The 25,878-nt window shown below is 50.1% G+C and overlaps 1 protein-coding gene across 2 annotated transcripts in view; it reads right to left on the bottom strand.

Moving 5' to 3' along the window:
* Kazn (kazrin, periplakin interacting protein) overlaps positions 1-25,878 on the bottom strand; it is an 892,501-nt gene that overhangs the window by 646,553 nt on the left and 220,070 nt on the right. For both annotated transcript variants that reach the window (XM_078025325.1, XM_078025324.1), the window contains exon 2: positions 17,953-18,110. In XM_078025325.1, coding sequence (XP_077881451.1) covers positions 17,953-18,110 — 158 coding nt within the window. The remainder of the gene's footprint in view (positions 1-17,952; positions 18,111-25,878) is intronic.

Raw genomic sequence — 25,878 nt, 5'->3', positions numbered from 1 at the left:
ATAGGTAAAAGAAGAAGAAAGGCACAAGGAGCCCCGCCCCCAGGCTTTCTTAGACCCCGCGAGCTGGTGTCCAAGGGAGTGAACTCTGGGACGGTCTTCTTGGGGGGCCTTGTCTGTAGGGTCCATATCCAGAGGCCGATTTCAGGACAGGCCAGGCTGGCAGGGGAGCTGCTGATTTGGGGGGAGCTGCCTGACCTGCGGAAGTACGGCCAGGCCCGTGGATGCCAGCAGGCCATCCTGTCTGTGACACTGGGACTTTCCAAGGCCCCTGCAACTCCAGAGCTGGCTCCATCAACGGCTCCCTGAAGGTTCCCAACTACTAATGTCATCCAAAAGGTGACCCATCAGCTCCCTGAAGAGAGAGAGGAAAAGAGAGACTTGGAGATCGAGTTGGAGAGAGGGAGAGGGAAGGAGAAAGGAAGGGAAGAAGACGAGAGATTTACCTAGAAACAAAGACAATATGGCTGAAAGGGAAAGTCTACCGCAGGCATTTGGGAGCAGGCATGGACTATCAGCCAAGATGCAAAGGCAGAGCTCTGCGGGCCTCTTGCTCGTCCTTCAGTATCTAACCCAACAGGCCCCCTGCCCCCAGGACAGACTGAGCTGGGGGAGGCCATGCACCAATCAAATGAAGCAGCACAGGTGTGCCGGGGACACACTGAGGGTCCACTGGTGCTCGAGAGACAAACACTAATGATGCCACCAGGAGCCCCACCATCCTGGGTGGGGTGAGCCAGACGTGAACTTCGTCTTCCAATAATGTCTCTTTTTAAAACACAGTCACCAAGATCCTCGATGGCCATTCCCTTCCAGAACAGGGAGGATTAGAATATGAACTGATTTTCCAAATAGGATGTGCATTAAGTATTGGGAAAGGACTGTGAAAAGTCCACTGAGCACAGGACAGGCTACAGTGCATGTGCACAGAAATTACACGTGAGCATGCACTTTGTGAGTTTCATGCCATATTATATACTCTAATAGTCTGGGTTTTGCATTTGTATATGTGTGTCACAAATATATTGCAAAGACTATATTATGAAGTACATATGCATATACAAAGGTAAATGGGGCTTATTCTTAATCCTCTGTCCTCCTAGAAGACCAGGGTAAAGTGCCATAAAAAAAAATAAATATTAGCGCAAAATATTTTTCTCCGAAGCCTGCTTTTTGAACTTTTCCATGTTGTGAAAAGCTTTCCCCTCCTCGTCATAAAAGTAATACATGTTCACTGCAGAAATTCAGAGAACAAAAAGAAGGAAGAAAATAAAATCTATTATCTCCCTGCTCATAGATCACTTCTGTTAACATCTCTGTGTAATTTCTTCTGGGCATTTTTTTTTTTTTACTTTTTATTTACCGATTTAACACAGACAGGTTTTCATGTCTATAAGCATAGATCTACCTAATTGTGTTTAATGGCTCTAGAATATTCCATTCTAGGAATGAGTCAAAATTCATTTACCCAATCAAATACTACCAAATTTTTTATTGGGATTCCCATTTTTCACTGTTGTGAGCAAGAGATAAGCTTCAAAATAGCAAGAAAACAAGACTACATAGGACATTCGTCACCCAAGGAAAGCTCCCCAGCACATCAACACCAGCCCCTGCCCTCTGTGGTGCCCGTGACACAAAGCTGTGGTGTGGGTGCCACCATGGCCCTGGCTTCCCCACATTTCACTAGTGCTGTTCCCAGCAGGGATCAGGAAGGGCAGTGTCGGGTAGAGAACGGCTGGCAGAACTGACCACAAGTCCCTCCACAGACCCAAGATGGCCTAGTTCAGTGGCCACTCTGGACAGCCCCTTCATCCCTCTCTGGGATTGTGGGACTGGATTCCAAGGAGGACCTGGGGTTAGAGGAGGAAGTATCAACAACACAGGGTTAAAGTGAGGTGTGGGAGGTCCCCAGACCAGAGAGGAGAGTGTGGAGGGACAAAGGACACCTCTGTCCCCTCACCTGGCTCTGGAAGACTAAACCTGTCAATACACTCATCAATGAGCACCAGCCTTATCAATGAATAGAATCACTTCATTAATCAAAAGCTAAATCCAGATGTGCCCGTAGAATAATTTTTCTTCTATATTAGGTTGTTTTTCGAGGAATTTTCTACATAGTGATCCTCTCCCCAAAGGCTGACCCCATTGATCAATAACTTCCAGCCAGCTGAGCCGAGGGTTCAGTGGTGCCCGTGTGAATTAAAAAATGAGAACTGAAGTCAGATACTCCAACAAAGTCTGAAGAGGGGTTGGCACAAGATCGGCAGGTTGTCCCAGGGTAGGACAAGAGGGCAGTCCCTGAACAGGTGGAGCGTCACCAACCCCAAGTCTCTATCCTCAGTGGATTTTCATACGGCACAGAGCACTCCAGGTTATCCCCCTGGGTACTGGCCCCTCCTGTCCCTTCCCCTCAGCCGCTGGGATGGATGTCCACTGCTTCTCTCTCCAGGTAATTCTTCACATTGCTCTGCAGAACTACAAAGAGAGGGCACTGCACAGTGGGCAGGCCAAACCCTCGGGAAAGACCCACACCTCCCCTGAGCCTGCCCCTTGCAAAATGCAAAATCACATTCCCACACACGGGTCTGGGGGTGGGGGACCCAGAAAAGGATGTGGCGAGGGCAGCCTGACTGAGCGGGTTGCACCCACAAAACAGAGAGTAAGTCAGGGACCCAACAGAGAAGGAGTGACAGTCTGGGGGAGCAGGATCGTCCTGGGAGAAGGATTGGATTCATTCCACAAATCCTCCAAAGGCAGGACATAGCAGAGGAAGGGTGACAACCAGATTTGCCACAGTGAGCCAAAGGCTGGACCCCGGGAGACTCGGCCCGGCCCCGGAGGGTAGCACTGTGAGCTGCACAAGGCAACAGCTGCCAGCAAGCCTTGCTGAATCTCCATCCACTTGTTTGTTTGCCCCCGCAGGCCCATTAAAGTACCAAGGTTTGCCTGCGACTGATTAAGAAGCCCTAATGACGATCTGAAATGTCAAGTGCTCCTCCATTCTGATAATATGCATCTGGAATCCTTCCCAGATGAGAGAGGACATGCTCCCCTTTGAGGCAGAGTTGGAAGGATGTCAGAGCGGAGGCCGTAATGAGGATGAGAAGAAAGCAACAGCCAGGTGACAACTTCCCATCACACAGAGAACCAGCCCGAGGGAACCAACAAATCATGCACCATGTCGGTATGCGCATCAGAGACAGACATGCCACCACCTCCAGCAAACGCTGCTGAAACATGGCCACCTACAAGGCCACTCCTGGACTCTCAAGGAGCCCTTAACTTCTGCTGATGAAATGCAAACTGTAGGTTCCAGCATCCCAGGATGTTACCCTGAGAGATCAAGGCAACATGCCTGCTGGCCTTCAGCAGCAACTGTTTAAATTCCATTAAACTAAGAAAAAAGAAAGGAAGAAAGAAAGAAATACATATTACTGAACCAGGTTGTCCCTGGTCTGACCACATTCTTTTCTAGTTTGTCATTATCAGCATAGATAGACCAGTTTCCTAGGACTCCTATTTCAAAATACGGAGAGAGGTAATAGCAGTGACAGTTTAGAAGATCACAGTTCTGAAGGCAGAAGGTCCAAGCTCAGGATGGCATCAGGGCTGGTCCCTTCTGAAGACTCTAGGTGAGAAGGTGCTCCTGGTCTCTCTCTTACTTCCGGAAGCCCCAGGTGCTCCTTGGCTTACAGATGCACCATTTCGATCCTCACGTAGCCTTCCCGCTGTGCAGGTTTGTTACTGTCTCCACATTTCCCCTTTATTTAAGAACAAGAGTCAGGCTGGGGCTGGGGCTCAGTGGCAGAGCACTTGCCTAGCACGTATGAGGCTCTGGGTTCAATTCTCAGCACCACAAATAAGTAAATCAAGGTCCATCGACAACTAATAAAATATTTTTCTAGAAAAAGAACAACAGTCATGTTGGATTAGAGTCTACTCTAATGACCTCATGTTGACTCCATTGTCTGTGTAAAGACCCTATATCCAAATAAGCTCACATTCCCAGGTTCTGAGGATGAGAGCTTCAACGTGTCTTTGAGGGGGACACAATTTAACACATAACAAAGAAGTTTGTCCCTTTGGATGAAGCTGGAGTAGATAACAGTGCAGGGCACATTTCCAAATTTTATTTGCATGACTAGGGTTTTATACAGGTGTTTCACAGGTTCTGCAAAACTAGATTCAAATTTCATTTGAAAATGCATTCAAAAGTTACCACATACACTCACGTGTGATACATATCACTTAGGAACACCAGTGTACAGAATGTGCTTCCAGAATAATCAGTGTGTGCTGTTCCGGGCACAGGAATAAAAAGTCCTTGTGCCACCTCTCTCTGGATGTGCCAACATTTCTTAGCAGGCTATGATTTTAAATGATTGTAGCTTTACCCTGGTCTTCTTTGAATTCAAGCCCTGTGCATGACTGCATAAGAGGACATATGCTCCTCAATTTATGATGGGATCACATCTCCATAAACCCATTGTCAATCAAAAATAACGCAATCCCCTAATGCATTGAATGTATCCAACCCACTGAACATTGTAGCTCAGCCTACCCCACGTTGGATGTGCGGAGAGCATATCCATAGCCTGTAGGTGGGTGAAATTATGTAGCACAAACCTCTTTTATGATGAAGTGTTGATTGTGTCATGCAATTTACTGAATACAGTGCTGAAATTGATGAGCACAGTGGCTGTCTGGAGGTGCTCGCCCACTATCATAAAATATTGTAAAATCTGAACCATTAGAAGTCGGGGCCGTGTCTATGAGCCAGTAGGTTCCTGAGTGTCTAGATAGTTCTGCTCAGGTGGAGCCCTCGTCTGGCCCCGGGGATAATCATGTAAAGGCACACATGGTCGTGGTGACAGGACGGAATCATGCACAAGATGGCATGTGCTCAGGTTCCAAGTGACGGAAACCCAACTCCATCTCGCCTGAGGAGAGGTGGGGTTTCGCTGCCTCCTCTGGAGGATTTCTTCTTCTTTGGTTCCTTGCTGGTAATTTCCCTGCGTGGTTTCCTGTATTTCTACGTTGGGGAGACCACAAAGTGCTCACTCCACACACAATCCACCCTTCTACGGCCCTCCTCCCTGAACTACAGGAAATGGACAGTGGAAACTACATCTCCCAGACTCCCTTGCAGCAAAGGGGGTGTCCTGTGACCTGCCTGGGAAAGGTACGGGTGGCCAAGAACAGCCACAGTGAGCGAGAAGGTCGGCTCCTTCCTGGAGGCAGAAGCCTGAGCTTCTGTAGGACAGCTCTGGAGGGGTCTGGTGTCCCCGGCTCAGTGTCACAGGCCTGTGCTGTGTGACGCAGGAGCTGTGCAGTTTCTGCTAACAGTCTTGTGGGGGCAGTTGGCTGGTTCCTCCTGGCTACTCTTGTTCCTGGCTCTGTAGCCCCTACACCTAGTTGTCACAGGCTCCTGAGGGTTCTGTAAACTATCAAAATCTCTTTTGCAAAATAGAACGTCCCTTCTATTTCTGTTCGAGTGGGTTCTGTTGTCGGCTCCTCAGAACTGTGATGGAAATGTGTGACTCCAGTCTCCAGGACACACACATCAGTGACACCCAGGCCCGTTGGTGCAGACGGATGCATGACTGTCTCCTCCTCAACGCACCAAGATGGCGCACGGACGCCTGCGCCATCACAGGCCTCCACCACACCCTTCATTCCCCCTCAAGTCTGCCGCTGCCTTTCTGTTTCCTTCTCAGGGGCTCCAGTTATCCCAGTGGCCCAAGTCTGAGACTGGTCCTAGTCCTGACGCTCACTTTGAACTTCAAGTTTCACATAAGCGTAGCTCCACTTCCTAAATGCTCCCTGAAAACACACCTTCCCACCTAATTAGACCACCCTGCGTCACAGCTCACTGCTCTCCCATCTCTTACCAAGACACACTCTCCCCTATCTTCAGTCTGAACCCTTCACTCTTCTCCAGCGCCATCGTTAAGATGCCCAAAAATAACCACGTCCTCTTTTTGCTTGGATGTGTCACTCGCTCCTCCATCACGACTGCGGTTCTCAGGCTGGACCCATGTGAAACCAGGAGATGACATGTGTGGCCAAGATAGGCCAAAGATCCCCAAATCCGTTCTCTCTTTCCCCGGAGAACACACCTAGACCTCCTCCCCAGGCCCCCTTCCAGTCAGAGGGCTGAGTTTTAAGTGAGACCTGATTTCCAATACCAGCGCTCCGTGGTTAACAATCACTGTGTAATAAGATACTCCGTAAAATGCGATGGCCTAAAACAACCACCATTGGTCATTTCTCATAAGTCTGTAAGGGGATGGTGGTTTTGACACTCTCTGCTCCGACTTCCGCTGGGCTTTCCCATGCACGACCACTTCAGTAGGCCAGCTTGCCGCTGGCTGGCCTAGGAGAGACTGGGGGGGACTCGCCTCTGCGCCCGGTGATCTCTCCTCCTCCAGCCAGCTGGACCAGGCCTATTCTCAAAGCAGTGGCAAGGTTCCCAGAACGCAGAAGTGGACAAGGTGTTTTGGGGTCTAAGCTCTGGACTGATCCACCCTTTTCACCAAGCAAATCACAGACCAGCTCAGATTTAAGGGTTGGGGAAATAGATCCGATCTATTAATGAAAAAGGCTTCAAAGTCCTCTGGAAAAGGGAGAAAGTACAGAATCATAGTCACTTTGGCAACCAAACTAGCGCAGCCACTCACTAGATATGTGACCTTGGGTAAGTTTCATATCTGGGCCTCGGTTTTCCCATCTGTAAAACGGGGACAATACCATGCGCCTCACAGTCACGGGTCAAATGAGGTCATGGAGGTCACATCCTCCTCAGCAGGGTATTTGGCACAGACTCCTCAATCCTCCTTCACTAGATCTAGTTTTCACATCTCCCTGGGTTTCAGTCAGATTTTTGTGGCTGAGACCAAAAGACCTGAGGACAACAATGTCCAGGAACGATTTTGGCTCATGGATTCAGAGGTCTTAGTCCACGAATAAGCGACTCCATTGCTCTCGGGCCCAAGGTGTGGCAGAATATCATGGCAGAAGGACATGGGAAGGGAAGCAGCTCAGGACATGGCATCAAGGAATCAGAGAGAGAGAGAGAGAGAGCTCTGCTCACCAGGGACAAAATGTAAACCCAAAGGCAGGTTCCCAGTGACCTGCCTCCTCCAGCCACACCCTACCTGTCTATAGTTAAAAACACCCAGTTAACCCATGTCAGAGGATTAATTCACTGATTAGGTTCCAGCTCTCACAATCTATTCATTTCAGCTGTGAAAATTCTTGCCTTGCCTCCCACATGAGCTTTTGGGGGACACCTCCTATCCAAACCATAACACTCTGCAATCTTTAGCATCATGACTTTCAGGTGGTTGCTATAAGCTCAGGAAGTATTTGTCAAACAAATTAACCGTGCACCTGGCTCTGCCCACCAGCTGGATGGATGGGTCTTTTAACGGCCCAGGCTTCTCACACTTGGTCAGTAGCTTCTTTCGCAATCATCCTGTTCGGACTTGACAGTGGAGCCCTCTTAAAATACATCCTCCAGCTGTTCAAACATGATGTGTCCTCTGTGCACATCTATGGGGCTGAAGGGCACCACTCACAGATCCTAAACCAGCCAAGGAGAGCAGGCTTTCCAAAAGACAGTGTGTGGGAAACTTGCTAACTGGCACATTTAGGATTCCCATTTCCAACAGATCAAAAATGGTCAAGAAATTTTGTATCTGTCCTGTTTCTATTACTATATAAAAATCCCCGAGGTCGATATATTAAATTCCTGAGGGTGATATATTTTTAAAAGAGATTTATTGAGCTCTCCGTTTTGGAGGCTCAAGGTCTCGGTAGCATGGTACTGACCCTGGCAAGCCCCCACCACCCCCACACCACCACCCCCACGCGCGCACACACCTGGCTGCATCGCATCATGGTGGATGGCATTGGTGAGGGCACTTGGGAGAGGGAGAGATCACAGGGCGGCCAGGAGGGGGCAGTCTTGCTCATAGAGTGCACTTGCTCCAAGAGAGGCCCCTTAGTCCCTCCCAAGGTTGGTGCCTCCAGTGACCCAGTGACCTCCAACTAGGCCTCCCTTATTACCATCTCACCACCTCACACTGCCCCACTGCGAACCAAGAACCCCACACCTGAGACTGGGGGACCAGCCGCACCACGGCAGGGATCCTAGGACACTTGTGAAGGTGTGCTCTGAGCGTGAGGTTGATCTGTTACACTGGTGCCCCCCTGGTTCACACCTCCCTGTATCTGCTTGCTTGGGAGTTGCCTCCTCATACTGCCTCTGGGCTTGGTGACCTGACTTTCTTTGGTGGATGGGACAAAAATAGAGTGGATACAAACAAAGGTCGTAAACCGGACAGCTTTGTTCACGTTTTTTGTGTGTGGACCCCCATCCCCACTATGAAAATATCCAAAGTTCGCCTGTTAGAGGGGCATGAGGTGCAGAAGAAGTAAATGGCTGTAGCTGAGCCTACCTTGACCAGTCAGGCCCCAATCCACAAATGAATGACTGAAAGCAGTCAAGATCAGCCAAACCTGACCCCGTTAGCAGGTTTTCCTGGTCAATCCATAGACTTATAAGAAGTAACACTAGGTTCTGGGGTAGTTTGTTATGCAGCAGTAGGTAACTGATACAAACCTATGTCTTGATTTTCATTGTCCATTGTACCAAGAGTCTTTTGTTTTTCTTTTAAACTTTTGGGGAAGGAAAAAAATAAATAAAAGAGAGATGAGGCTCAGATCAGTAATCCAATCCAAGAGCATCCATACTGAAAGTAAGTATCTGGGCTACTAAGTTGACCTAAGTGAGTGGCTTTGCTTCAAGTTCCACAGGAATAAGTGCACTCAAAATGTCCAACTTCACCATCTCACTATAAAACTGCTTTTAAGTGTGATTTATTCGGAGACAAGAGAGTGAAGGAACACGGAGTGCTGGCTTGAATCGGCATCAGGGAGACGGGCTGGTTCCACTCCCAGACCTCACGTCTGATGTGAGTGATAACGCTTAGTGACTCCATGCCTCAATTTACCTGGCTTCTCTGCAGGGACTGTTTGGGTTTAATGTGAATGAACGGGAGGCCCCAAGAGCTCGGTATAAGAATTAGCGTTCTAAACGTAAGTTATTTTAGGATTAACATCATATGGCAGACGTTGAGCTCTCTATTATCTGACTGCAGATGGAAGCCACAGCACAAAAATAATACCAAATAACCACACTTAAAAAAAAGTCTGAATTCCATTATGGCAATGACATTATCTTTATTATGTTGCTAATTACTCAGCTTAACATGAATCTGCGTTTCCTGAGGAGGAGAGCCTGCTCCGTGAAGCTCCTGGTCTGTAGGTGCTCAACTGGGGGCTGGCGGCAAGGCGCCTCTTCAGCGAGGTGACTACAGCCCTCACCTCTTCACTTTCCTGCCCCCAAGAGCTCTGTACTCCCCTTATTTCCCGAGCATCCACCTGACTCCAAAGTCTGCGGCAGTTCTCCCCCCCACCCCTGGGGGGTGAATCCACACGTCCAAGTCCTTCCAACAAGAATCGAGATCCAGGTCCCTCCGTGGACGTGAACAAAGGATTAAAAAATGTTCTGCTCCTGAGGGACCCGTTGGGATTTTTATATTCCCTAAATTAAATGTAAATTTCCAGAATAAATAATTTGCATAGACCTTTTGCAACATCTCCAGGGATCTATTTTTAGTTACCTCATGGGGTAATACTAAACACACACAACTAAATTAAAGTACAGATTCATGCAGTAAAGCACGAGAGGAGCTCTCTCTCTGCTACACACACACACACACACACACACACGCAGGCTCACTTCTCGCATCTCCGCTTCATTGATCAGAATGCCTTTGAACGTGAACCTAAATTAGGTTCTAACACGTCTTTGAGACGCCTGTTGAAACTCATTGTTGTTTTTTTCTTATTTATATCAGTGTCCCCTGCCTACACCACTTAAGAGCAAGGGTCACTTCTTTTGCTTTTGTAGTTGTTTCTCCACAACTTAATACAGTGCCCTGGCACACAGTCAATGCTCAATGAACAAAGAAGAAGACGAGTGGGTGGAGAACTGAGAAGTATCTTGAAGATCAATTAGGACGCACAGGAGGGCTTCCGAGACAGGGATTCTGCAGCTGGAGGGTTTCCATGGAAAGTTAAAATGTCAGCCTTGGATCTAAAGCCAGGTTTCTGAACCCCAACCCAGCTGACCTTTGGGGCTGAGTCAGTCTACGCTGGGTGGGGCTGTCCTGCGCATTGTGGGTAGGTTAGCAGTAACCTTGGCCTCTACCCACCAGATACCAGTAGCACCACTATCCTCTGTCCCAACTACCAGGCAGGACAAGGAAAAATATCTCCAGACATGGACAAAAGTCCCCTGGAGCAGAAGGAACAAAATGTCTCTCCTTTCCTCTTAGTTGAGAACCACTCACCTGAAGGGTGGCGGTGGGAGTTGCGTTATGGAGCCAGCGAAATGTTTGCTAACATGACAGGACATCGGGAGGACACGGGGACTTGGGGGAGGAGCTGCAATGATGTTTATGTCCCTATTTAAAGTTTTCTTAAAGCCGCATTTTTGGAACCTCCAATCCACCAGGAATCTGAGAGGGTCGAGTTCAGCTTTAGGAATGTATGGCATCTTCATGAAAGTCATCGAGACATCTAGAGTTGTGTGAGGCATTCTACGTTTGAAGCCAGTGTTTAATCTTCTTTTCCCAGCTGACCTACTCCTTCTCTATTCAATAACCTTTCAGGAAGCAGATGCTCTGAGGGTCACCACCTATAGGTAGGAAATCAATTAGGCCTGCTTCCTTATAGAGCAGCAGAGAAAGGGCTGTTCTGGTGAGACTCTACACCTGGCTTTCAATATAGAGATAATCATACCCGGCCTCCTGTCCCTCTCATTGCTGAGAGGGGGGAAAAAAGAGAGAATCCCGAGGAGAGCGCTTTGTAAACGGGAAAGTGATCTGCAAACATCACTAGGTCTTTCTCCAGGCTCCGCGGGCCCCTGTGCAGGTCTTCATCAATATTTACCGTGGAGTGTGACCATGTCTGCGTGCCCACCACCTCCCGAGCTCTGCTGCGGTCAGGTGTGGTGAGTGTCCCAGAGCTCCCTGTGCCAGAGCTTGGTCCCCGCTGTGATGAGCCTGAGGAAGTGCAAAGTTCAAGGGGTGGGGGGCCTTCTGGAAGGAGATCTGGTCCCAGGGGCTCCACCTTCCTGAAGGGATTAGTGCTGTCCCACAGGACAGGGTCAGCCTCCCAGGTATGGACCGGTTGCCCTGAGAACAGACGGTTATAAAGTGAGACCACGTGCCTGACCCCTTCTCCAGTTTCCCCCTTCTGCCCTTTGGTGGGCCAGCCAGACACCAGCACCGTGCTGTCTGGATTTTCTCGTCACCCGAACTGTGAACCAAATAAACCTTTTTTTTTTTTCTTTATACATTACCCAGTATCCGAGATTTTGTGATAGTCACACAATTAGGTTAACATGGCCCCCCGACGTATGTGATGTCATGTTCTTTCTCTACAGCTGAGCGCAGAGCCAAGCTGAGCCTTAGGCACATCATGACGCCCCTGCAGGCAGGATGCAAGGTAGACTTTCTATGGCCTCCTTCGACAGTGGTATCTGCCCTGAATCTGCTTCTCCTTCTTGCGGTCATGATACTTTCACACGCTGCCCAGGGCCAAGGAGGAGGAGGGCTCACAGACCTAAGAGGGGCCATTTGGAGACTTCCAGGAATGTGAATCTTGATCAAAATGGCGTATAGATAGAACATGGGCGGGGCCGATCCACCCCATCACATTCTCTGCAGCAGCTGCTCTTGAGCCCTGGACCCCTAGATCTCCAAGGCTTTCCTGTTTTCCATTTGCCTGAGGTAGGGTCCCTCCACTTTTTCTAAAAGACACTCTCTACGTTTCCATTAAAACTTCTCCCTACTTAGTAACCAGAGCTGGTCTCTGTTGCTGACAACCAGAGAGCCCTAGCCGAATCCCCACCCCCAACCTTCCTTCCGTGATTTTGTTACTATGTCAGATCCCCTTTACTGTTACAGGGTCCATCGGCTACTGTATCAGCATACGTTCTATTTGGTTATCATTTAAATGCAGATCATTAAAATAAGTGCTTAATATAAAAAATCACTTATCTAAAAATGCTGCCTAAAATCTGATTGGCTTGTGATTCCAGCAGTTCGGGAGGCTGAGGCAGGAGGATTGCAGATTCAGAGCCAGCCTCAGCAACCGAGTGAGGCCATAAGCAACTTACCAAGACCCTGTCTCAAAATCAAAAAAGTAAAAAGGGCTGGGGATGTGGCTCAGGGGTTAAGCACCCCTGGGTTCCACCCCTGGTACCAAAACAAACCAACAAAAAACCCGCCTGTACGGTGTGAGAATGATCACCACGTAGCCTCTTAGTACTGTCCAGTTCCATGGCAGCTATACCAGTTTGATGGGCTTCTCGGTTCCAGAGGTCCCCAACCTAAGACTCCCTCCTCCTTCAGAACACAAGAAGACAAGAGTTCATCCTTTTTCCCCCAAGTCTCATTTCCACCTACACCTGTATATTTTTGCACAATAAACATTGAAAGTGACTTTGCATTTCCCTAAATTCTACCTTATGGATTTCACAAAAGTGCCGGAGGTCTCAGAAGAGACTACGTTTCTCTATTAATTAAAAAAAAAAAAGAAAAGTCCCCAGACACGAGCTTCGCAGAGAACCGCATTACGATTACACGTCACCTTCCATTTCTTCTGAGCAGGAAGGTGATTATAGAGGCACTCTGTGTCTGATGGGGTGGCATCTAAGCCCGCACGGCCTACAGGCTGAGTTTTATTTATTTATTTAAATAGCTTTAAAAGATGGAGATCACTGTGGCAGAATGGGAAGTGCACTGCCACAGTCGCATCAGACCCTGCAAACGTCAGGCCTGCAGACCTCAGAGGTCCGCATCTCAAGGTGGAAAATACTCGTCATCGTGAGCAAGAAGGGGGCAGGCGGGGCCCAGGGTGAGCTGAGACTCTTTAGAATAATCAGCTCACCCTGGGCCTTTTAGTGAGGCAAACTGAATTCTTCAGCATCGACTTGGGTCTTTCTTTCTCCTAGGACTTTTAAGAGGTGGAAATCCCGTGGGGTGAGTGGACTTCACATCATCCCAGGGTTCTTTCCTTGGGAGGAAAGAGCCGCCCGTTGGCTCCTGTTCTAACGTTCTTCTCCGCTGGCCACAGCCTGGACTTGGTTCTGTCCTTTCTCCCTGATGGTGTCCCGTCTCAGAAGGTAACAAGAAAACCCACTTGAAGGGCTTCTTGCCCCTCAGCCAGCATCGGAGAGCTCCCTAGGACAGGTGCCTTCTTCAGGTGACTCCGTTTCTGCCACACGAAGGTGGGATGCTCTCTAGGCCTGTCCACAAGGTCCCATTCCCAGGCGTGGCCATGAAGCCGCAGTGGCTACAAGAGCCCCGTGGCTGCATGAGCAGCAGTGCCCCCTGGACCAGGCACTGACTTCAGAAAGGGCTGAGGGAGGGGAAGTCCAGTACCAGGAGAGTCTGGTTGATGTGCACCTCTCCCAACCGTCCTCCCCCAGGCAGGTGACGGAGACCGGAGGAGCGGCCCTCCCTCGCTATTTGGCAGGAACTGACCTGAGGCATCCTCTAGTCTGAGCACCCCCCCCCCCCAGGCCAGTCCAGAGGGAGCCTCCAGCCGGCTCCAATAACTCATCTACTCGTATCAGCTCAGTGGGATTTCACCCGACAGCAATCAGGAATCACAACCCACCGGGAGTCTGCCAGGCCATTGGGGAAGAGAGAAAAAGAGAGAGAGAGAGAGAGAGAAGAAGAAGATGAAGCCACCCAATCCACACCCATCCCAGATCCTGGCAGGGTCCCGGCTCTCTCCCCTCCTGCCTCCCGTGGCTGCGGGTGGCTCCGTCTTGGTGAGGGAAACAGGAGACACGGGGCTTTGGCAAATGAGCTTTCAACACAAACGAGAGGGAAAAATACAGGTGAGAAGAGAGAAGGGGAGGGGAAGGGAATCAAACCGGAAGGAGAAGAGGGGGCAGAACAGGGTGGGGAGGAGCCATCACAGGCTCCCGCGCTTCCTGCTTCGACGCCCGCCCATCTTGAGCCCTGACTCGCCCAGAGAGGTCACCGCTGTGGTCACTTTTATTTCTAAAGCTTTTCTCACTTCATTCCCAGAGATGGGTCCCCAGAGGGGGGTGCCTGGGACTCGGCCTCTCAACAGGACCCCCCTCTTCAATCCCAGCCCAAGCCTAGGTCTAGGCAGGGCAGTCACCTGGCCGTGGCCATGGATCAATAAAACCGGGGCCTTCCTTGACCAGTCTCCATCCTGAGGCCAGCGGAAGGAGCCCCCGAGGTTCACGGAAAGTTCCCTGCCCTTCCGTTCTCAGCATTCAAGGGGTGCGTGTGTGTGTGGGGGCCTCTGCTGCGAACAAGCCACCTTCCTGTTTTTTCTAGCATTTGCTTAATAAATAATGATCCGAGGTCTTTGGGGGGACGAGGGAGAGACCTGCCAATAGGAGACTTAATTTCCTGCAATCAACCCCTCTTAGCAGAGTCACACGGCACGAGTCAAAGCATTAATCTCCACCAGAAAGAACGGCCTCGCCGGTGTCATGAATCTAATCGCTGATGAAGCTGAGTCGGCATTTTGGGTGTCGATGGCGCTCTCAGGAATAAAAGCCACAAGATCGGGTTTCAAATGCCATCTGAATGCCTTCAATGAACATGGGGGAGCCTGAAGACCAGAGGTGGGTTCACCAGAAGAGGTGCCCTGCCTCACTGGGGACTCCCACGCTGGAGACATCAAGGGGATCTTCAGGCAAGGAATAGATGACCCCAGGCCTTCTGGGCTGCCCACGTGAGAGGCTGCCTTCGCGACTCCCTTCTCCAGGCCGATCGTGGGGCCTGCCGATCATCTCTGGCACCCCCATTATGCTTGAGAGATGTGTTTGCGTGGTGTGCACTGTTTTATAATCCTCGGAGGTGGAATTTCATAGCACAGCGATGCGTTTGCCTTTGACATTCTCCTAAGCAGGATTTATTGCTTCCAAGACAGATGTGACTTGAATCGATTATGCCTGGTAAGCAGTCTCTCTCCAAGCACGCCTCGGGGTTCTCTGGAAGACTTCTGGCCTGACTTCATTCAACTGCGAAGCTGATGTCAGAGTATTTCATCCTAATCTAATACTATTAAGGGCCCTTTGGGTTTGGAACGGAGACACCTATTATGCCAACCAAGTAAGGGCTGTGGTTCCTGCTGGTGAGGAGCTTAGTGCATCCTGCAACACACAGAGCTCCGGGAAGCCCTCCATTAACATCAAGTACAGCCCAGATGGGAGCGTGCACACACCTTCTATCGACTTCCTGCTGTCGATGAACTTAGAATACGAGATAAGTACGTGCATTTGTCTTTGGAGGTGAGGTAAGAAGCAGGGTTTAAAAAGAGTTGGGAAATAACTGAATTTCCAAAAAGCTGTTCCATAAAGATTCTCTTCAAAATAACGCATTTCTAGACGCCCACTCCCAAACTTGAAACCACACAGCGCCCTGGCCATTCCCAAAATGTTGAGGTTCCTTAGCATCTTATAAACGTGGCGGCACTCACGGGAGACAGTACCTTTCAGAGATCCTTTGATCCTGGGGGAATGGAGTGACATGATTCTATCTGACTTCAGCTAGGGACCGAGGATCACAACCACAGTGTTTCAAAAAATTAGTAGTTTCAGGGGAAAAAAGATATGGGGGTGGGATTTCAGGACTAAACTAACCAGGACCCACTGTCTCCTTTATGAACCTAAAAGACAAGAGCCAGAATCTTGGCACACCAAGAGGCTCGAGAGACAAGAGCATTTCCAGATTCCACATGACGTTCCTGCCTGACCGTCCGTGACATTTTTCTTCCGGAAACAGACCCAACCCACCTTGATTTTAGAGTATGAGCCTGACTGTGATACTCATCGTTTGAATCACTGGCTAGCTAAATGGGAACATTCTCGTGCATATCGATTTGGGATCAGGAAAAAAAATGAGATAATAAAATATTTCTACACAGGAACCACATCAAATGGGATATTCTCATCTCCTTAAGTAAAAAAGGGAAACGTGGCTACCATTACCACTAAGGACTAAAGGTGTCAAGTGAATGAGGAACTTAGGGAGGGAAAACCTTTCCCTAAGCCATGTGAAACTTTCTTAGTCGTAGTCGTGCATATTTTGGGGTACTGTGTGATAATTCACATATATAAAATGTATAACGATCAAATCAGGGTAGTTAACATTTCCCCCTTTTAAACATTTTCCATTTCTTTGTATCGGGAGCTTCTGAACTCTTCTTTTCTAGTTCTTTATAAAATATGCAATAAATCGTCAGGAACGCGGCCATCCTAGTGTGTCACAGAAAAACAGAACCCACTCTTCCTGCGTAACTGTGCTCCCTGCTACCTAGCTCCCCTCGGATGTTGGAGACTTGTGAAGTCCAGTTCCAGGCATTAGTGAACTCAGACAGGAAGGGGAGAGAGGGAAAAATGGACGCTTCTTTTATCCTCTTAGCTTCTGCAAACAAGAAAGTGCACAGCGTCTTTGGGGATTCCTGCAGACGGTTCCCTGGGCTGGGAGGCCGAGGGGAGGATTGGGCCCAGGCGCTGAGGTAAGCTAATCCTTTCAAGAACAATTTGCTCTGTTTTATTTAGTAAATCGCTCCAAATTCCCTTTTCTTCTGAGTTTTAAAAGATGGCTGTGGCAGCTTCAGAATTCTTCCCTTCTCCCAGACAGGCTCAGAGCGGAAGGAGACTCTGAACAACGGCTGCTCACAACACAGACGCGGGAGGAAGGGAGGGGGCTCAAGGATAGAAATAAAAGACCCTGCATAACGCGGAGCCCCACAGCCTCAGGCTCTAAAAGCCCCACAGGGCGGCTTCAGACATCCACAGGTGAGAAATGCACAAAACCGCGCCTCTTTAAAGTCTTACCGGTACAAGATCCAGGTTTGGGGGATTGGTTTAAAAACTAAAACATAAAAAACATCACCATGGGAGAAGCAGAAGCAAGAAACCACAGTTCAAAGCCCCTCACCCAGAGCTGAACGCAGGCAGCCACCAGCCACAATGACCTCACTGTTGCTCGGGGAAAACAGAGGGGGGGAAGCCCCAGGGCAAACCAACCCAGAAAAATCACCGAACCCAAACACTTCTAGGTTCCAAGAGGTGGAAATGAAAGAAAGAAAGAAAGAAAAAATCCAGCACAGCTTGGCTTCCCCAACCCAGACAACCATGGATCCCCTGAAGACACCTGGTGTTTGCCCATCAACATATCTGGAGAGACCCGCCAACAGAGACAGAAGGAGTAGATGAATTATTTTAAAATATTTCCATGAAATAGTGTACCAGGAGAAACCTTGAAAAATAACATCTCAACAAAAGCACGCGACGGGCTAAATACCTTCTGTAATAAATTCATTGCTAGCATTCAAAAGAAAACAAAAAAATAAGTAACGGCGCTGATTCACTTACTGGGTGGTCCATCAAATACACCAAATATTCATTAGCCACTCAGAGATGCAGTTTGGGAGAAGTGTCTGCTCCACTCCGACGCCTTTGGCAGCTTTGACGCTGGCCAAGTTGGTATGTAAATGGAATCTCCCTTTTCCAAGGATAATGGGAGATCTGTTAGGCTCTCGGAGACCACACATATATTATTTTTCAGCCCTGTTACTTTGACTTCAACACAAGCCACTTTAATCGCAAACCCCCCAAAACGGATCCCCGTGCAAAATCCAGTTCTCACTGTCTCAAAACATCTGTCCTGTGGTTGTTTATCACAAAGGCAACTTGCAGCAGGTCTGACGGCTGAACATTCTTGAAGAGCTTACACATAATAAGAGTAAGAAGAGGAAGAAATTCACAACAACAGATACCCACAGTGACGGGGGTAGAAGCTCTACCGATCCCTTTACCTGAGCATCCATGAGGAGGTGCCTCATCAGTATCATGGAGCTCTTCAGAGTCTCCTTCTCGGTGGGTAGAAAGGGGTCCTTGTCTTCCTCCAGAGCCTTCGACTTGGTGACAATGAAGTGGGAAATCTGGTCGTTGAGGGTGTGCAGGGATTGCACCGCTGGGGGAAGAGAAAGGAGGAAAAGTGAAATCTCAATGGACATCTTTCCAAGAGAAAGCAGCCGGCCATCTTCCAGGGCAGAGCCAGGGCGTGCCGAGGGGGAACAAGCCAGGCAGGTCCTTCCACTGGGGTGCACCGGTGTTCCTGAACCACCATCCACGTGCAGAGCCTCTGGGGGTTCTGGGGGGACACACTCACGGGCAAACACAGACCTGGAACCTGCCTCCAGGGGCATCCGGCCTCGCTGGGGAGACTGCAGAGGAGCGAGTTCCCAACTCGGTGTGTGGGGATGTGACTTTGTGGTGAGCGTTTACAAGCCACAGAGATTAACGGGGCACGAGGAGACGGCCCTCCACTCGATTGGCATTTATGGTAATACAGTGGGCTGTTTCACCTCTCAGCAGATGGCCTCTGTCATTAAAGTTTGTGGAGGGACAGCAGCCATGTTTTCCAATCAGCGCCACCTGTGGGCCGGGAGGGCCATTCTTTCTGGGCGATTCCCAGAGCACTTACCGTCTGACGCGTTATAGGTTTTAAGATTTCACTTATTTATTGTGCTCCTTGTCTCTCTCTCTCTACTTTCTCTCCCATGCACTTGATAAGAGCAGAGGGTGCTTTTGTTGTGTGCTTTGTTTTGTTTTTATGTGTTTACCGTCCCCACCAACCACCGGAACAGTGCCCAGCAAATAGAAGGTGCTCAATAAATACTGCTCAGTTCATTCCCTTACATTCCCTTGAATGGAAGTGCCTTTCCCTCTAGAATTTTTATAATTTTCAGGTTTGCTTTTAAACCCCAAATAAAAAGTCGGTCGTAGGTGTTCCCAGTACCGTTGCCACACTAAGCACGAATATGAGGAGGAAAGAAATAATCGGCAAACCGGCGTACAGGAAAGGCTCTGGAGCCTTCTGCCTCTGGCCAAAGGTAGAAGACAGCACAGATTACCATCTTGCTGTAAACGACTAGAAAGACGGACAGTATAGTAAACACCGTGAGCTGCCGACAGCCGGGGTCTGTGGTCCTTGAGAAAAGGGGAAAGAAACCAAGCTTCGTCCTGCCATTTCCACGGGCTTGGAGAGACTTTCTAGATTTCAACAGAGAAAGTCAGTCAAAGTGCTCCGACCAGCGCTGTCACGGAGACCTGGAAGGCTGGGGGGAGCTCGGATTTGCAGGACAGAGGGAGAAGAGGAAGTCACACGGCGAGTTCCAGAAACGTGTGCTGGGTTTCTTTGAATTGAGGGTGGAGTATCAGCCCTGCACTGAGGGAGGGTAGAACCTTCCAGGCTCAGGCAAGCCAAAGGGCCAGCAGAGGAGCTGCCGGGGAGCACCAAGCCAAATGATTCCCTGGGATCACAGGGCCACCGTGGTTGGCAGCACATCAGGCCGAGTGAGGGACTTTTGCTGAACACCGGCACATTCAGGAGAAGGCTCAGAAGGAAGCCAAGTGATCCTAGAATGAAGACTACAGTCGCCCTTCAGGGGAAGGGAAAAAAAAAGAGCTTTAAAAATAAATATTAAAAGGATCCAGCCGATCTGCAAGTAACTAAAATGGCTTCTAGAAAAATCTGAGTACTTTTTTGTACCACAAATCCTAGTACCCCGAAATGTCAAGTTTATAATGTTTAATATTCGATAAAAATATTAACAGACATAGAAAGGAGCTAGCTAAATGTGACTCGACTCAGAGAAAAGTCAGTACTCGGAAAGATCCAGAAGTAACCGCAGCGATGGCATTAGCAAGCGCGGCTGTTAAGAAAGTATGAGAGATGCGCACTGTGCACCTCCAAGGTTGTGAAATAGAGCGCAGACAGAATGAGGGGAAAGAGAGAATGTCTGAGTAAGAACCAAAGAGAACTTCTGGGGACGGAAAATGTCGTGTCTGAGATGAAATTTTCACTGGGTGAGATCAATATCGTACTAGACAATGCAGCAGAGAAAAACCGGGGAACTTGAAATCAGAGCAATCAAACCACCCAAAATGAAAGCGCAGTGCCTTAGGTGACACACGGAGGTACAGAGCCGCCCATAGCACGGGCAGCTGGAGTCTAGGGTGGCGGACGTGAGGGTGGAAACAGTGATTAGAGAAAGGACAAGAATTTTTTTTTCTAAACTTAATGGAGGAGTCAAGGTGTAAAGAATCTCAATAAATCCTGAGCAGCAGATAGACAAACTACACCAATGCACGTTATAATCACATTAACACAACACACACACACACACACACACACACACAGAGAGAAGGAGAAAATATCAAAGAAACAACGATGTCGGAGAGGCCGTCAGAATCTCTGCAAACCGGAAAATGCAGCCGTAACATTTTGAAAGTACTGAAAGCAGAAAAGGAGCCAACTTAGAATTCTATACCCGACAACAATATCTTTCAAAAAATGAAGGGGAAAGGCCCTTTTTTTTTTTTTTTGGATGGAGACAAGCTAGGAGAACTCACCATCAGCAGACTTGCACGAAAAGACATGTTGCGGGGAATTTCTTCAGGAAGAAAGTCGCTGGCGTTGGGCGGGAAACTTCTGCCAACAGACATGGGGGGGAAATGCAGTTTGCAAAGACAGATAACGTGCGTAACCAAGACGTATTTCCATCCTCATCTTTTAATTCATCTAAAAGATAATTCACGATTTAAAGCTAAAGAAGCCCACAATAATGTATCGAAGGGTTGATAACATACAGAGGAGCAAAATATATGACAATAATCGCACAGAGAATGAGAGAGGCAGAAGGGTGTACTGCTGCAGACCTCAGATGTGACACACAGAGTGGCATCATATTATTTGCCCACAGAAAGTGTCAAGTCAGAGATACACGTTATGAGCCCCTGAGGAATCTGTAAAAACAACCAAGAGTTCACTAGTTAATAAAAACAAGATGGTTTTGCCCGGGGGGAGAATCCACGGTGGAGGACTAACCCGGATTCGTCACTGTAGGCCTGGAGGAGAGAAGATACAGGAAGTGACATCACGGGAGTGTCTCCGCGCCCAGGAAGACCCTGCGACCTTTCCTGGGCAGGGGAGAGCTAAGCTAAAACAGAGAAAGTGAACCAGGAAGAACAGGGGCCTGGATCCTGCGGCCCCCAATCCCCACTCTGCAGCAGAGACGGACAGAAACACCCGGGTAGACTTGGGATCTGACCGGAACAGGACATTGATGTTCCGTCCCCTCCCCAGGCAGCTCCTGCAGGAGTCCCTGTGCAGGTGCTGATGTGGCAGCCTGTGTTAGGGTAGAAGTGACAGCCGCGTGGCACCTAAGTCAGAGGAGCTCAGAGACAGCGGCTCTCCCTGGCCTTCCTCATCTCCCCACCTGGGGGTCCTCTGCTGCCCCTGGGGTTGAAGATGTCCCAACCAAACCCAGAAACATCCAGAGGGGGGATCCTGGAGAGAAATGCATCCCGGGAAAAGGTGAGACCCGAAAGAAGAGGGGAAGAGAGAGGGTGGGGAGAGAATCCAAGTCTATTCCACCAATGCCCAGGCTCACCATCTTTCCACCACGCCAGCCTGCTGTCCCCAAAGGATGCTGACTCAGAGACACCACACCACAAGCCAGTCACCTCAGAAGACACTCAGTCTCACCTGCAAGTGACCGAGTCCCCCTGAGTGGAAACGTGAGCTATGGGCCAGTGGAATCCCAAAGGAGCAAATGACAGACAGCAACGGTAAGGATTTTTTGGAGTCAAAACCAAACATTTTAAAATTCTCTTTATACCTTCTGGATGTTACTTGCACACGGGAAGCTTGAGGCACCCCGAGCCTCATGGAGAACATTCAAATACCACCCCCTGGCCTCCAACCAAGCTCTGCCTTGTCCGTGCCACACGGCCCCCAACGTCTGGGCTTCCTCCCAGGTCTCGAGATTGGTCTTTCTCCCTCAACCACGCGCAGGGGGGGGGGAGACCCCAGATCCCAGTTTTTTGGTTGTAGACACACAGACCCTGCCATAGGCCAGACGCTCGGTTCTAGAGAGAGAACGACTCTCCATGCTTTTCCCTCTAACTGGACCGGTGACTTGGGGGTTCTCCAATGTCTCCACCACAACCCTGTCCATCCTTGTTCTGGGAAATGGAGGCTCCGTCGCCAACACCTGCTCTCAATTTAATTTTGTTTTCTAAACTCACACAACGAACTGAAAGAGTTGAGCATTTCCCTCCTCTGATCAAGGAATGGAAAACCGGCCAGAGGATGGACTACATTGTATTGTGATTGCTTGTTCAAGGATCCATCTGTGGTAGGTTTCATTATTGGTTCAGATAAATGCCCTCCCCTGAACCTATCCTTAATGAGACCTTCCCGGTAACCCTCCTCGTGGGAGAAGCATGATTCCTGCCTTCGTTAATGTCAGGCTGTGATATGTGACTGGTTTTGACCAATTAAATGTGAGCAGATGTGAGCTTTGCCATGTTCCAGGCAGAATCTGTAAGAACATTATGGGACTGCACCATCGTTCTTCCCCTCTTTTTGTAAGGCCAGCCTGGACTCCAGAATGAAGAAGACATGGAAGTGAAAAAATAAATCTTTTCTACGATAAAGCAGCAAACATTTTGGTGATGTTTGTTACTGCAGCAAAGCCTAGTGAAGGCTGACTGTTACATAGTCTCTAGACGAGATGGTGATTTCCTTGAGGGCAAGAATGAAATTTTGTTCACCATATATCATTGGTATTCAACAAAACAAAAAGCCGTTCTGGCAAAGTCTTTTGAATGGAACAAATACAGCGAGATGGAGAAAGACTACAGACTCTGGAGCCTATCTGTCTGGCTTTCAATCCTGCCTGCCCTTCCCACTAACTATAACGTAGTAATGATAAAAATGGATAGTTATATCAAGTGCCTGTCATACACCAGGGGTCTTAAAATCCTTTGGGTGGAATAATGAGTGACGAATAATGTCCATTCTGGAGTCAGAAGCCCCGGGAGTCACACCTCGGCCTCTGCTGTTCACCAGGTCAATTAGAACTAGTCCCTTTGTAGCCCACAGGGTTGGGCACACTGTAAGTTCTCGGTCGATACCAGCTGCCAGGATTGTCAATGATCCAGTGCAAATGAGGGCTCTGAAGTTCACACAGGTTCATCCGACAGAGTCGAGACCCAGGGTTGTGGCCCGCCAATGCTCACCATCTTTCCACCACGCCAGCCTGCTGTCCCCGAAGGATGCTGACGCAGAGACACCACACCACAAGCCAGTCACCTGGGCCACCAATAAGGGGAGGCAGGGAGCATGGCTTGGCCTGCTTCATCCAACACAGAGCACGGCTGAGGCGGAGTGGCTGGCAGGCAGGAGCCCTGAGGCCCTCGGTTTGAACCTGTCCACCTGCATTGTCCTTGAGCGTCCCCCCCCCACCTCACATGTCCCTCGTTGGTAATCCCCCTCCCCGTGCTCATTATAACAGCCTCGTAAAATCCATGGACTCACTCTTTGGCAAACGCCGCGCGCTGCTTTTCACACCTCCTTCACTGATGGCCCCGAGCACCCTACAGAAGTAGTGCCGTCCTCCCGGTCCCCGTCTTACAAATGACAAAACCCGGAGGCAGGGCCTTGATGGAGATCAGGATGTAGTGGCAGAGGCAGGATGCCTGCCAGCAGGGCCCGGGCACAGGACCCCTACCCTGGGCCACTCCACCTGTCCACACGTGCTCCTGCCTGCCACTGCTCGGCTGGGCACACCACCTCCCCGTCTGGTCCCCCACCTGCCCACTCTCCATTCTGATCACCTCCTTTAAGACACAGCTCCGAGGAGGCGGCACCGGTGGGTTGCCACCTGGAGAGCCCATGGAGCGATCCTGGGGTGTCAGAGTGGCCCACCGGTGTCACCCAGAATCCCCCCCTTGCCACTTGCACGAACAAGCAACCCAAGAAGTGTCCAGCTCCTGCAGATGCCGCGTGGCGGATCTGGGAGCACGGGGTCTTCTCTGCCTGGGTCTCCACCGCATCTGCCCCCCACCGACCTGTATAATAAGGGGTGGGGTCTGCAGAGCCCCCAGGTCCCCTCTGCCAGGAAGGATGACAGAGGTGGCGGTGGTGGTGATATCTGCCGCTCAGAGTCGCTTTGAGGACTTAATGAGGCAGTTTTTAAGCCCTGGAGATGCCCCCGTCACCTGTGCCCCACGTGAGCTCTCGTGACAGCTTCTGCCCGGCCGGGAGCTCCAGTCTTCCGTATGCTGACATGAACTGATTAGTAGATGGACGGCCGAGGTGAACGACGAAGTCCTCGCTATGTCAGCGAGCTGGAGGTGGCCTCTGGGGACCGGCCCCTGGTCATTCACTACTTCTTCACCGCAAGGCGGAGACCCCTGAGCTCAGAACCTGTGGGTGCACACTCGATTCTACACATCCAGTGATCCTCACGGAACTCGGACGAGCAGGCTGCGAGCTCTCGGGGCCTCTCTGCACAGCCACAAGCTGCCCGCCATGGAGAAGACGGGCCCCGGGCCATCCAGACCCTGAGTGACATCACTGGACATGAGTCCCCCCTCTCCTCCCGCTCTCCCAGGGAGTTGCCCTGTGCCCTCCCCTTCTGAGTACTAACCCTTGGTACCTGAGCACAGGTGAGGGACAGAACCCTTGGCAAACCTGTCAAAAGTGTCACCCCAAAAGACTCGTGTGTGCTACCGCCACCTTGTGGTCACCCCCCAGCCCTCTTGACTCATCTGTGCGTTTTACATCCTTGGTGACAGGTAGCCCTGGGGCTTCCTAGACAAGGCAACTTAGGACCCGTTGCTGAATACATGAAATAAGGACACAAGGGACGTGTCCCCTTCCACGTGTGCACACCTGATCGTCAAGGTGACCTGCTAGGCTTGTGCAACGGTACTTGATAATTCTTGCTGGGTGAGCATCTTCTCATCAAAGAAAATTTCCTTCCCTTTTGCAGAAACACCTACCCCACGTGTGGTTCATGGGGGGCTGACCCCACTCCCGGCTCCCAGAGGTGGACACACAGTCCAGGTTGATCCACCCCAGCGTGGCAGGTCCCTGGCAGCCACGGTGGGCTCAGGAGGTGATCTGTGGTGTGATCCCAGGACTGTTTGGTAGAACTGTTACGGGGGAGATAAACAGCCTCTCTTTTCCAGTTGGGCCTGGGAAACAGGTGGGAAGTTGGGGCCGCTCATGGCTTTTGTATCCATCATTTGATTTTAGCCCCTGCCTGAAAATAAAACCAACCAAATATCCAGGTAGAGCAGAGCCGAGGGGCAGGGCCGGCGGCTCGTGACCACGCCAGCACTGGGCAGGTTTCAGCCACGGCCTTCTCAGGTCTGGGAGTTCCCCCTTCCTTGAGCCCCTCTGGCCTGGGTTTCTGTCCCTTGGACGCTGGCAGCTCTGAGGCCTGTGCCTCTCCCTCCCTGCAGGGTCACCCATGTCCATCACCCTTGGGGGTAGATGCGAGATGAGCTTCTGTTTTTTCACTCCCCTAGAGAAGAGGATCCTAAATCCCCGCCCTCTGAGTCTGGCTGACCAGACAGAAGGGACACTGTGGGACTTTAAGCCTGGACCCCGGAGGCCTGAAGTTTCTGTCCATGGCACCAGCTGCCGCCACCGTTCATGTCTACTCATGTCCACTCAGGTGATCAGAACAGGGCCAAGCTGCCCCTCTGAGCCACACCCAAGTTCCCGGACCACGGACTGAGGACACAATGACACTCTGATTGGCATGACTCGGCCTTGGGGTGGCTTGTGACACAGAAACAGGCGACTGGAGCACACGTGGAAAGGGAGGTTGCAGGGCCGGCATGTGTGAGGCCCCGGGTTCCATCCTCAGACCACATAA

This window comes from Ictidomys tridecemlineatus, chromosome 11 (genome assembly GCF_052094955.1).
Source record: "Ictidomys tridecemlineatus isolate mIctTri1 chromosome 11, mIctTri1.hap1, whole genome shotgun sequence".
Classification (NCBI taxonomy): domain Eukaryota; kingdom Metazoa; phylum Chordata; class Mammalia; order Rodentia; family Sciuridae; genus Ictidomys; species Ictidomys tridecemlineatus.
Note: the sequence above shows the minus strand (reverse complement) of the source record. Positions and strands in the feature narration are given on the sequence as shown.